The following is a 13,837-nucleotide window of genomic DNA, read 5'->3' on the forward strand; positions in this document are numbered from 1 at the left end:
TGTAACCGGGAGCAAATTTTTAGTGCTTTACAAGTTAAAATAACAGTTATAAGAGTTTTGGGTACAGTAGAAACCCAGAACGCAATTGTGTGCGTGTATACCGATAAACTAACAAATACGCGTTCGATTTTTGTCTTACCGACAAGACAACGTTTGTGCCGCGTGAGTACAATTTTGCTAACCGTGCGTCTACACATATACGCCAAGGTGAGCAACGTTTTGTAATATACTTAAATGTTAATATTAGGATTGTAGATTAGTTTTTTAATAATTTAAATAATTTTTTATTAGTTTAATTTTCGTTCACCCTTTAAAATTGTATTTAGTTTATTTCAAAAAAAAAAATATATTTTAATTTTAATTCTTAAATTATTCAAAAATTAAGTAGTTATTGTTAAGTATAAATATATTAATAAAAATCAACTTCTTTCATTACAAAATTTTTCTTTAATTCAATTAAATCTTAATATGATATGAATGACGAAGAGCTTATAGCCTTAGGTTCGAAAATTACTAAATTAACAGATATTTATTCACACAAAAAATCAGAACTTATTGAACTATGCAAATCTAAACAATTAAAAAGCGTAGGAACCGTAGATAATCTAAGGGCTAGATTATCAAAATATTATAAAGGGATCACAGAATTAGACGACATTGAAGAAACCTTAAGCGAATTACAAAAACACGAAGTTCAAGAAAATTCAATAAAAGATAAAATCGACATTAAAGATTTACTCATACAAAGTAACTTAAGTGATTCAAGTCCTGAAACAAGTAATAGTACAAAAAATAAATCAATTACTAACGACATTAAAAATATAACTAACGATTTAGAAATTAACGCAAATAAATTAATAATTCAGGCAGACAAAATTTTAGACACTAGTAATACTTTATATCAAAATAATTTAGAGCAAACCTCTGACAATAATTATAATAATTTAATAAACTTAAATTCTAACGAACCATCAAAAAAAGAACACATATACGAAGATATCGAAAGTCCAATTAAAACTGAATCGAACTTAAATACCACCTTCTTTAGCAACTCACAATTTGTAATAGAAAACACACCTGAAAAACAAAATAATTTAAAAAATAAAAATCCAAAACACAAAATGGAAAAAATGATAATTAAACCAGATAGTTTTTCCGGACAAGGAGACATCAAAACATTTCTTAGACAGTACGAAAAAGCAGCACAAATAAACAATTGGGACGACAATGAAAAAATGAAATTCTTATCAATATTTCTGAAAGATACTGCCAACAAATTTTTACAAAACTTGGAAAACAAAGGAAGAAACTGGTCATGGGAAAATCTAAAAAGCGAGTTCATAAACGAATTTCAACCAATAGGATACTCTATAATACTGAAAGCCAAATTAGAAAATAGGAAACAAAACGACTTAGAGTCAATTTCTAGTTTTGTTACGGAAATAGAATATTTATGTAGTCAAGTAGACAGGGATATGAAAGAGGAAGATATTTGTGTTTACATACTAAAAGGTATAAAAGAACCTATATTACACACAATTTCACTTCACGACAACAGTAACTTAAAAAAGTTAAAAGAAAATTTAAAAAAATATGAACTTATGCAATTTAGAATTAATTCAAGAAGCTCAGGACTTAGCGAATACACAGAAATTTTGAACAAACAACTAATGCAATTAAATACCGAAACAAAAGACAGCAACCAAGAAATTAAACGTTTAAATACAAAATTAGAAGGAATAGACAGTTATTACAAAAACAAAATTGATCAACTATGTACCGAAATGAACAATTTAAAAAAATACGACAAGACAGTAAATTTTGAAGATAGATCACGCAACAGAGACAAAAGTCCATATCCACACAAATCAGATTACAAAGGCAGGAACAATTATAGGGGAAAAGGTCCTTATCCCGATAGGTACAACGACTATAAGTTCAGAGAAAATAGTAAAGATAGAAATAATAACCATAAATACAGAGATAACAGCAGAGAAATTAGCAATAATAGAGATAGGTCTTATTCTAGGGATAGGAAAAACTCCTACGACAGGTCTAGAGATACAAGTAGAAATAGATATAACAACAGAAATCGTGGAGATGACGCAAATAGAAAACAGCACAGTAGGGACAACAGCAGAGAAATATACTCAACACCGGAAAAATTTAATGGAAAGAGAAAACATAATATGCTACAAATAAAATGAAAAAGGACATTATGCAAACGATTGCAATTTTTCAAAAAACGAGCTAGGAGAAAAATCGGAATATCTACCTCGGGGAACAAATAATATTAATTTAAAAATCGACACCTCTAAATTTAACAGAGATAAAAAAATTGAAAAAAATAATTATATTCATTTTGTAGAAAATTGGTACAAATCAAAAAAATCAAATAAACTAATAACTTATGAAGTAAACGTCGATGACGAAAAAGCTATAGAAAACATCGTAACAATAAGTAGTTTGAACCCATTAAACGAATTTCAAAAATTCCTACTCAGCAATAACGATAGAACCGACTTCCTATGCGATTACATTGAACAGACGGTAAATATTTTATCATTACGAAATGATATCGCAATCGGCCATTGCACAAGTCAATGCCTTACTATGTCGAAGGGGATCGCATTACAATTTAGAAATAAATTTAACAACGTTCAAAATTTAATAGACCAAAGAAAACCAAAGAAAAAAAATAACCGAAATTGCTTATTTGAAAAACGGAAGACAATGGGTTCTATATCTCATAACAAAAAATGAATATTACGACAAACCAGCGTACACTAACATTTTTAGAACACTAGCTAACACTAGGAAATTTTGTATTGAGAATAATATTACTACTTTAGCATTACCCAAAATTTGCACTGAACGAGACAAAATGAATTGGAACATTATTTCTACTATGATTAAGTTTATTTTTCAAGACACGCAAATAAAAATTTTAATATGCCTACTACCAAACAATGACGATGAAAAACAAAATAAATATTTTAAAAACAATGGTTCACAAACTAGTAATATAATCACGTTAGGGAAAAATTTCAATAACACAATTAACGATAAATTAAAAAATGAAATCAAAATCAACAATCAAAATATAAGCGTAGATTCAGATACTGAACGAAAACAAAGAGTGTTATCCATAAAAATAAAATTAGACGGCAACGAACAAAATGCAATTATAGACACAGGCTCAAATATATCATGTATAGATTATTCCCTAATAAAAAATAAACAAGTCACTAAACCCAAAGAACAAATAACTATAACAGGCGCTGGCAACAACGAACTGATACAAATAGGAACAACAGAATTAATAATTACAATCAACACACGCCAATATCAAATCAAAGTATACGTCGTTGAAGGACTAAATTGTAAATTACTATTAGGAAACGATTTTAATATTAGATACAACCTAATAGTCGATTTTAAAAATAAAAACATACAAATCGATAATAATTCTATAAAAATGGACGAAATATGGTACGAACATAATGTAAATCACAACTTAAACATTTATACAACTGAAAGCATCACAAGTGCAACCAACATTAATAAAAATAAAATTAAAATTATATCTAACGAAAATATTACCATAGCTCCAAAGACTAGGTCAAAATTAAAAGTGTCCACAAAAATGCAAGACAAGCAAATACAATATATAATAAAACCAACTGAGCGCCTACAAAATAATAAAAAAATAACTTTAGAAGCTACATTATTAAATAATGATGACGAAGTCATATTATACAATTTCTCCAATACCTATAGTAATATACCAAGAAACATGGTTATAGCAATTGCCACTGAATTAAATACGATTAAACGCGATAAATACGAAATAAAAAATATTAATTCAGACAATAAAATTATTAATAAAGAAAAAATAATAGTAACAAAAATAACAGAAGTAACGGATAAACAAGGTACAATAATACAAATACCTAACGAACTTAGCTATGAACAACGTATAAAGACACAAACACCAATAAACAAATTCAAGCGTTTATTCACCTCAGACCCTTTAGACTTAGATGCGCACCAGTAGAACCATGTGAAATTAAATTTAAAACAGACAAATCGACATTTCAACCACCGTAATTAATTGAAGAAATCCGGGAAGGTTTCGAAAATCTTATAAATTTTATCAAGTCCCTTGAATAATTTTTCTGAATATTACTTTAAACAAAAACACAAGATTTAATATAACTGTACAAATTTAACTTTCCTCAAGATTTTATAACATGTAATACCTTTTACCTACCACTCAACAAGCCACCGTCGGAGACCAGCAGACCGCTCCGGCCGCCAACGTTCTTTCATTCGATTTCTACGGATTCATCATCAACCATCATTCTCCATTACGTCCCGGACATGCAAATTGCAACACTGTCCACGACGAAAATTTTTCACGCAACCACACTAACCTCGTGTTTGGTATCATCTTTTAACCGTTTTCACGACACTGGATTTTCATTTCGGTTGTTGTGTACGACTATATGATGAGGACACCGCCATGGGCCACCGATGGCCGAAAGGCCAATCCACTGTACACAGTGTACACTACCACTTTAAGTCAACTTCTCAAGCCGGCTGTCACCCACGTTAAGGTTATATAATATATATATATGTTTGCATTATGTTTGCATTATGGTTGACCATGAAATATTACTAAAAAAATTATTTTTATGTGGTGTATTCGAGGTGTTACTTATAAATTAATTAAATCCTACCTAAAAGGAAGGACTCAAAGAGTGAAAATTGATAATAAATTGAGTGATTGTGCTAACATAAATTACTCAGTACCGCAGGGTACTGTTCTTGGACCGTTACTATTCATAATTTATATTAATGGCCTTCTCAATCTGTCCACAGAGGCTAAACTGATCTGCTTTGCTGATGACACAGTTATTTTAGTAAATAATCGTAACATTAATGATTTATTTAAAACAGCTGAGAATTGTTGTTCAATGGTTAAAAACTGGTTTGACAATAATTCTCTAGCAATTAACATGGAAAAAACTAAATATATTCACTTTAGAATAAAAAACACTTCTTTTTATGATGATCAAATAATTAAGGTCCATTCGCATAGCTGCCGTAAAAACATCGACCCAACAATCTTATGCAACTGTGTTACACTAAATCGGGTAACTTCATTCAAATATCTGGGTGTTTATTTTGATGAAAACCTTAAATGGAACATTCATATTAACCATATTAATAACACGATTAAAAATTTTTTTTATATATTCAAATCGATCAAACACATATTAAATCATAAACTTAAAAAGTTAACTTACATTGCACTTGTGCAGTCAATCATCTCATATGGTATTTCTTTTTGGGGAGGTACTTACCATACACATCTTTCTAACCTTGAAGTAACACTTAATTCACTGCTCAAATTCATTTTCAATATACCTTGCATGCATCAAACTTCGAGTTTATATAAAGAGTTAAATATATTAAACCTTAAGTCTTTATATTTTAAAAATATTTGTTTATTAATGTATAGTTTTAAGGAGGACATAGCTGTTCCAAGCCATGATTATTCTACCCGACTAAAATTGAAATCAAATGTCATTATACCAAAAATTAGAACTGTTTTTGGACAGCAATGTCCTCAATTCAAGTTTGTAAAATTTTGTTGTGATCATAATTTAAACATCAATAATTTTAAAAGTTACTTAAGTTATAAAAATTATGTTAATACTATGTTTTTGTAATTTTTCTTGTTTTATTTTTATTTAGTCTATCTAATATCTGTTTTTTTTTTTGTTTTTTTGTTTTTTCTCTTACGTTAAATCTATATCTAACCATTAATTACGTTTGTGAACTCTCTCCTCTAGCACAGCCATCGGCTTTTGAGGAGATCCATCAATTTTTAAACTTCAGCTTAGGCTAATACTATTTGTAATCTTATTTGATGGTAATAAACTTATTATTATTATTATTACCAGCTTTTACTAAAAAACTTACCTTTGTTTACAAGGTTACACTCAACATTATTATAATATTCTACGTGATCAGCATTATTCATTACAATATCATTACTACTTATATCCATATCTAAAGATTATGATTACATATTTTAATTAGGCAAGAATGATTTTATATTATGTGACAAAATATTATAACTAACCATAATCTGACATATTGTCAATCTCATTCAAAAGCTGATCAATATCTTCTTCGTCCATCATAAATATTTAAAAAAAACTTTTTTTGTTATAATAACAAACTATAGAACAAAATATAATATGCTACATATAGTAGTTACTATTCATAATTAAGGCTAGGATAACACATTCATTACATTTCAGTATTAACAGAAATTAATTCAGATTTTTCTAAATAATATTTAAATGGAACGATAACATAATATTAAGTTAACGTGCTATTTTATCAATTATATGAAATGAGATACGACATATTTCATGACCAAACATTTTATAATTGAGTTACGATCATATTACCATTTAGTCTCTAACCTCTTTGAAATTAAATAATGATAAGATATTGTTTAATCAAAACATGTGTTATTTTCCCCTGCTTTTTTTGATGTATAAATCACAAAATCAATTTTTTTTGAGATACGACGTATTACTCGCCCATCGACGATATAGTTCCATGAAGGTTATAATTATATTACCTAAATAATACTGAATATATTAATGCATGTAATATAATTTATTTATTTTATTACATTTTCATGCGTACAGAAAATGTCAGATATTATTAATGTTGAAATTAAGAGAAAACGTTTACCTAGTAAGCAGAAAAACAGGGCAAATCATAACTTCAATGATGAAAATCAAGGGTAAGAAGATTATTTTAGGATTTCTGTGTTTATTCCCTATATTGATTATTTTATATCACAGTTAGAATTAAGATTTCTGGCACATAAGCAAATTTTTGAAGGTAAATTTAGAATTTTAATTTTTGTTAATAGATACCTTGTGACTTAAATATATTTTTAAATTATAGGCTTTGAATGTTTATTTACAACAAATAGCTGGATCTAGGACGTTTCGACGATATGTCAATTCGACGATGTCCGTTTCGGCGAGTGACGATTTCGGTGAAATTTTATAGTAAAAAAAAAAAATATAATATAATATAAAAACGTGTTATAAAATATAATAAGTAATTTTAAATCATAAATAAGTCAAAATAATAATTATTATTTGAAGGTAAGACAAGTCCCTTTAAATCGTAAATAAATAAATCAAAATAATTATAATTATTTATACCTAGTTAACAGGGCCGTTCAGAGGGGGGGGCAACGGGACCATTTTGCCCCAGGCCCCATTGTTGGAATATTTTAGGGGGCCCCCAAAAAGTCTTGATGTATAATAATTAAAAACAAAGAACTATCACCGACCACCGTTATTGAGACAAAAATTATCTTCTTTGCGTCATCCACATAATATTAATACTTAAAATAAAATTTTTTATAATTTAACACTTATACAGTCATACAATGCGCGAGTATAAAAGCATGACGTCCAGTCACGTAGTCAAAACAATTTCCTCCACCGCACCGCTCGTCTATGCCGCCGTTTCTACTTCTAATATTTTAATATATTAGTATAATGTGTATATGTGTGTAGTATAATGTGTATATGTGTGTAGTATAATGTGGATAGATCGCGATAACGATACTCCATTTGCTACGATAGGTGACGATGCACGCAGCACGCGATATTTTTAGACAAAAACCTATAACCGATACATTGTAGAATTGATTATTCTGAATAGTAAACCACAACCCGCACGGCCGCACCAGTCGGTTGCTTATTACTCGACAGTCGACGTATACCACACTACCACAGTGTCACTGTATTTTTATAAATTTATTACTAGCACAGTAAATAGCGATTAGCAGAAACACGAATATTAGTAAGTAATAATTGATTAAAATATGTACATATTATTCTTTATTTTTATTAAAATGATTAATTTTTAATATTTCTATTAGTCTTTAAAGAAGTATATCTTCGTATTGGGGCATTAAGCTATAGTCTGTATCATTATATGTACCTGTACTTACAGAATAATACTAAATTATACCTAATACGGTTATACCTATTTACATTCATAATTACATGTTAAATTTATTGAAGAAAACCTTTTTTTTTTTACTTGTTATCTAAATATTTTATAGCATTTTCCAGTGGCAGACTGGGAGAAAAAACAGTTTACATGTCTATAAAATTGTATTCTATGATTATCATAGTGGTTTACTCCTCGTAAATTAATTAAAAATTGAATATAATATATATTATAATAATATTATTTAAAAAATATAAAAATGTATTCATTTATATTTGTGGTTTACCTCTCGTAAACTAATTTAAAATTGAATAAAATATATCCTATAATATTATTTAAACGAGAGACTTTTTTCCGTTTACCGTACTCGATTACTTAATTTAATTTCTAATAATTTATTTAAAACAATTAATTAAATTAATATAATTTACTTACACTACTTATTTTTTATGACTTTAGAGTTGTTAATAATAAAAAAAATTATGAAGCGTGTGTATTTATCGGGTGCTGCGAAGAGGAAGGCAAAAAATGAAAAAAAACTTAAAGAGGAAAAAGGAAAACGTAATTTACATGATTTAGGTTGGTGTACGTCAAGTAGGAACTTGGCTCAAAATGATATAAACGAGCAACAATGTGATATTGTAGACCCCGAAGTATTAGAAAATGAAAAAGCCCTAAATATTCACGTAGGAGAGTCCAAAAAAAGTAAAATTGATGATACAGTTGTTCCATATCCAAAAGAAATTAATGAAAACGTTATTAACACACATAATAATGAGGAAGTTGAATGTGTACAAATGAACGAGAATGAAAGTGTAAAGGAATTAGATAAAAATGTTATTGACAGTAATATATTTTGTTCCAAAGGCATTATTGAAGCCAATTCTAACAAACAATCTGACGAAATGTTTAGATTAAGTAACGATCCAGGAACTTGGAAAAAACTTAGTTCGTCAGATCGTGACTATTTAGCTGCAGTTGGTCCACCTACTATGCCATCAAAGTTTCCCCATGATAAACATGAGAATCGCTCTTTTCCCATCTCACTTTTACAAAAAACCTTACCAAATAAAGAAACAGTAAAACGCGACTGGCTTGTATGGAGTACACTAAAAAATGCTTTATTTTGCTTTCCTTGTTGTCTTTTTTTAAGAGATGATGAATTTGAGCCGTCGGGTTTATGTAGAAATGGTATTGGAAATAATTGGAGAAAACTTTATGACAAGATCGATAACCACGAAGGGAATACGAAACACATAGAAAAATATTTATTATGGAAGGACTTGGTAGAAGCAATAAATGGTAGGAAAGGGATCGACAAAGATTTGCAAGTTTCTATTAACACAGAGAAAGAAAAATGGAGAAAACTCCTTCGGGTATTAGTAGATATCACATTGTTTTTAGCAGAAAATAATTTGCCATTTAGAGGCATACACTCAACGATCGATCATGATGACTGTGGGCTTTTTATTTCAACTGCAAAATTAGTTAGTCATTACAGCGAAACAATGAAAAATCATTTGGACACTATTAAGGAATATAAAGACAGTGGTAAAAAAATGTCTGCTCACTATCTATCTCCACGAAGTCAAAATGAGTTTTTGGAAATTTGTGCCAAAAAAGTTCAACAAAAAATTATTGAAGAAATAAAAATATGTCAATATTATTCAATTATTGTAGACGGTACTCCAGACGTGTCACACAAGGAACAATTGGTATTCGTTATAAGATATGTTTTTGAAAATGCTGGAACTTGGGATATACAAGAACGATTTCTAACAATGGTTGACTATGAAAAAAAAACAGGAGCTGATATTGCAAACAAAATAGAAGAAATTTTAGTTGAATGCAATTTAGATTTAGCACTATGCAGGGGTCAAGGTTATGATAATGCAGCAAATATGTCTGGCAAATACAACGGCGTGAAAAGTAAAATAATAGAGAAGTATCCTCAAGCTTTGTTCTCACCATGCAGTGCTCACTCTTTAAATCTATGTGGAGTACATGCAATGGAAACCAGCCTAGAAGTAAAATCATTTTTTGGAAACATTCAAAAGCTATACAACTTTTTTTCTTGTAGTCCATCAAGATGGAAGATACTTCAAGAAACTGCTGGTCTTTCACTACATTCAATATCAGCTACTAGATGGAGTGCCAGAATTGATGCTGTTCGTCCATTATCTAAAAATTATTCCGGTATTCTAAATTCACTTGTTCGTGTTAAAAATGAAATTAATCTACCTGCAGATAATCATGCAGAAGCAGTTGGTCTAATTTCATGGTTACATTCCTTTGAATTTATATTGTTAACAACTATCTGGTACAAGGTTCTTCAGTGTATTGATGATCGTAATAAAATTCTTCAGAGCAAAAAAACCTCCATAGATGAAAGTTCGATGCATTTTCAACAATTAGCTACAGAAATTCAACAGATAAAAGACTCTTGGAATGATTTATTACTGGAGTCTAAATCAGTAGCTTCCACTTTGAATTTAACAACAGAATTTAGAATAACTTCAAGAGTTCGAAGAAAAAAACATTTTCACGATGATATTTCAGATGAACAGCCTTTCCATGATATTGAAAACAAATTTAAAGTTGAAGTGTTTGTAACCGCATTAGATAGGCTTTTATCAGATATTTATGGTATTCAAGCAAGTATGGAGAAAATAACAAACACATTTTCTTCAATAATCAGTCCACCAGATACAGAAGAACCAAGTGCTGAATATTTCAAAGCTCAAGCTGATATAATTTCAAGTGTATATCCTAATGACGTGTGTGCTAATGTATTAAAAGAGGAACTACGAATTTATTTCAAAATACATAAAGTATCAACAATTATTTTTAACAATAGCGAAATTGCATCGATTTCTATTCTTAATCAAATTTATAAGAAAGGACTTCAAAATATACTACCTCAAATATGTATTTGTCTTCGAATACTTTCTACCATTCCCACGTCTGTGTCAACGGGAGAAAGATCTTTCAGTAAACTGAAATTAATAAAAAGTTATTTACGTTCAACTACAGAAGAAAACCGCTTAAATCATTTAATACTTCTCTCCATCGAACACAAGTTGGCAAAGACTCTAGATTATGATGATGTTATAGACAGCTTTGCTGAAAAAAAAGCTAGGAAAAAGGTGTTTTGATATACGATTTAATATTTTATTTAAAATAATTAAATAATATACGTAAATTTTTTTTAATTTTCTTAATCTACCTTATCTATTTATTTAATCCTATAAACATCCAAGTTAATATTTTCTTTGAATATTTATAACCATCTAGGAATAAATTGTAATTTTTTGTATACATGGTAATACATTGCTAATAATGTATTGAATAATATTGATATAAATAATATAAATAATATTCAATTCTATTATGTAAGTATGTAATGCAGTAGGTACATGAATTTAAATAAGCTTGATTGGTTAAGGTTTGGAAAAATACGTTCATAAACATTTTGTTATTCTCAGTGAGTATTTTGTTTATCATATCTTATTATTATGGTCGAAGGGCCCCCAAATTAATTTGCCCCTGGCCCCGAAAAACCTTGGGACGGCCCTGCTAGTTAATACAGTTAGACATATGATATTACATTATTTAGCCAATATAAAAAAAAATTATCTACAATTTTATTTTAAAGCAATATTATTTGCTATACCTCTTAAAAATATCATTTTATTTTTCCTATCATAATTATTTACTAACCTTTTCATTCTTTTATCTGTGTCTTGAAATTTTTTCAACTTCCTTGGAGGACTATTTCCCGACACAAGATTTTCATAATACGTGTCACGCCCGGCTTGAATTTTTTTGAGATTCGCAATGAAGGTCCATATCGTTGGATGAGTACCCATTTGAATATTTAATCGTCGGTTCGCCGCCTCTGCATGATTATTTGTCCGATCTGTATCATTCAATATTCGTTGGTGAAGATTCCACATTTCAGGAGAATATCGTGGTTTTCTTCGTCCTATACGTCGATTTTTCTTCCCAATATAAAATTCTTCAAACCACTCAAATAATGGTATAAGCTCATCTGGAAGTTCGTCTGCCAACTCATCTGCAGCCATATCTAAATCACACAGTGGTATAAACGCCAGTGCAATAATTGTTTTGGTTGCAACACAAAAATTTGCTTCATTATTATATTTTGACAGTAAATGTAACTCCCCAACTTTTTTCAAAATATTTTGGCTTAAATGAAAATAACATCCAAAAATATTTATATTTACAAATGAATTTTTAATTGCTGTTATGGCTCAAAGTTCAAAATCACAAGAAACTGATGTTGGATGGAGATCAGGTTGTAATTGATTAATCATACTAAATAATTTTACATATGTTTGTTCCTTTTTGTTAGGTAGCAATGCATAAACTGCAGGATGGACTCCCCCTAAAAATTCAGCTAAAATAACATAAACTTGGCAAAATAGAGTAGGTGCCACTTTGAAAGTTCCATCCATGTACCATATTTTCGAATCTTTCAATAACTTGAGTCCAAGTGGTCGACCAAATATTAATATTCTTTCATTGCTAGGCCCACACTATCAGCCAATAAAAAATTTTCATTAACTCCGATTGATGGTGAATAATTTTGATACTCATCGGGTATCTGTAAAGATAGTAAATCTGATGGATCACATGGAGCTGCTATTTCATTAGGTACTTCTTATACGCCGTACTTGTCGTTTTAGAGCTTCGGAAGATTGTAAAACACCCTATAAATTAAAATTAAAATTATTTATTACTGTAAGGACCAGATAGGGACAGTATAATATTATAATATTATAATAATAGAAAAACAAAATTTAATGTGTGTACCTTTGCCGCATCTGATAACCCGTTAACACATTCGTTAATTACACAAGACGTAGGTTCCATTGTTGAAATAGCTCGTTGACGCATACTCGTTAAAGCTGTGTCTGCTTCTATTCTAGCCGCTTCAGAATCATGACAATGTTTTTTAGAAGAAAATTTTATAACTTTAAAATCATGTATACCGGTATGTATTCGAGCCGGACAAGCCAAATCTTTACGACGACATCGCCAAAACCGTTTAGTTTCGTCCGCACTAAGCTTATCAAATATGAACATAAAACCATCCACGGGGATCACATTTTTATTTCTTTTTGATTTTACTTTTGACATAATACCTATTTATTTACCTTTTATGAATGATAAAAAAAATAATTCGTGTTTATAGTAATACACGAAATACTTGACTACGTATAAGTAGGTACTTCACTTTCCGCAGACTAACTAAATTATAAAATTATAAAATTATCAGATCATCCATATCGACTATCGTGACCACCTTATCGTGTTGTAATAATAACAATAAAGTAACAGTAAAGATAATATATAGTAGTACTAATAGTATAAGATATGGTATATAGTAATAAAGATAATATTTCTATACCACACGCCATACGGTGAGACAATGTTACAGATAAGTAAATTGCCGTATCGCCGAAACGGTCAAGCGCCGAAACGGACATCGTCGAATTGACATATCGCCGAAACGTCCGCGCCGAATCACCCGCGCCGAAAAGTCCCATTCCCCAAATAGCTCTATGTCGTCTGAAGAACGGAATAGTTTCCAAAAATTATTAGAATTTTATTCACCATTGGTTAATCATGATGTTTCTACAGCTACAGCAGAGTTTAAGCTGTGGAAAACCAAACTTTCAAGAACTCATTCAGTTCTTAAAACTAGCATTGATGCACTTGCATTATGTGACAGGTTAGGTCCAAA

The 13,837-nt window shown here is 29.7% G+C and overlaps 1 protein-coding gene and 1 pseudogene across 1 annotated transcript; one reads left to right on the plus strand and one right to left on the minus strand.

The window, feature by feature from the left end:
* Positions 1–1,784: 1,784 nt before the first annotated feature.
* Positions 1,785–11,222, plus strand: LOC132953764 (zinc finger MYM-type protein 1-like). Its single transcript, XM_061026118.1, has 4 exons — positions 1,785–2,067; positions 8,647–9,618; positions 9,748–10,898; positions 10,965–11,222. Exons 1-4 carry the CDS (start codon positions 1,785–1,787, stop codon positions 11,220–11,222), a joined length of 2,664 nt encoding a protein of 887 aa, XP_060882101.1.
* A 358-nt stretch (positions 11,223–11,580) lies between these two features.
* Positions 11,581–12,987, minus strand: LOC132953765 (uncharacterized; annotated as a pseudogene).
* Between the last annotated feature and the right edge of the window lie 850 nt (positions 12,988–13,837).

The sequence above is a fragment of the Metopolophium dirhodum genome, chromosome 1 (genome assembly GCF_019925205.1).
Source record: "Metopolophium dirhodum isolate CAU chromosome 1, ASM1992520v1, whole genome shotgun sequence".
NCBI classification, from domain to species: domain Eukaryota; kingdom Metazoa; phylum Arthropoda; class Insecta; order Hemiptera; family Aphididae; genus Metopolophium; species Metopolophium dirhodum.

Excerpts from the sequence above, each read along its gene's own strand:
- LOC132953764 (XM_061026118.1), top strand. The coding sequence starts at position 1,785 with ATGAACAATTTAAAAAAATACGACAAGACAGTAAATTTTGAAGATAGA. Across the intron at positions 2,068-8,646 it reads CGACAGGTCTAGAGATACAA|GTTGGTGTACGTCAAGTAGG; the intron begins GTAGAAATAGAT and ends TACATGATTTAG. Across the intron at positions 9,619-9,747 it reads TAAGGAATATAAAGACAGTG|ACGGTACTCCAGACGTGTCA; the intron begins GTAAAAAAATGT and ends CAATTATTGTAG.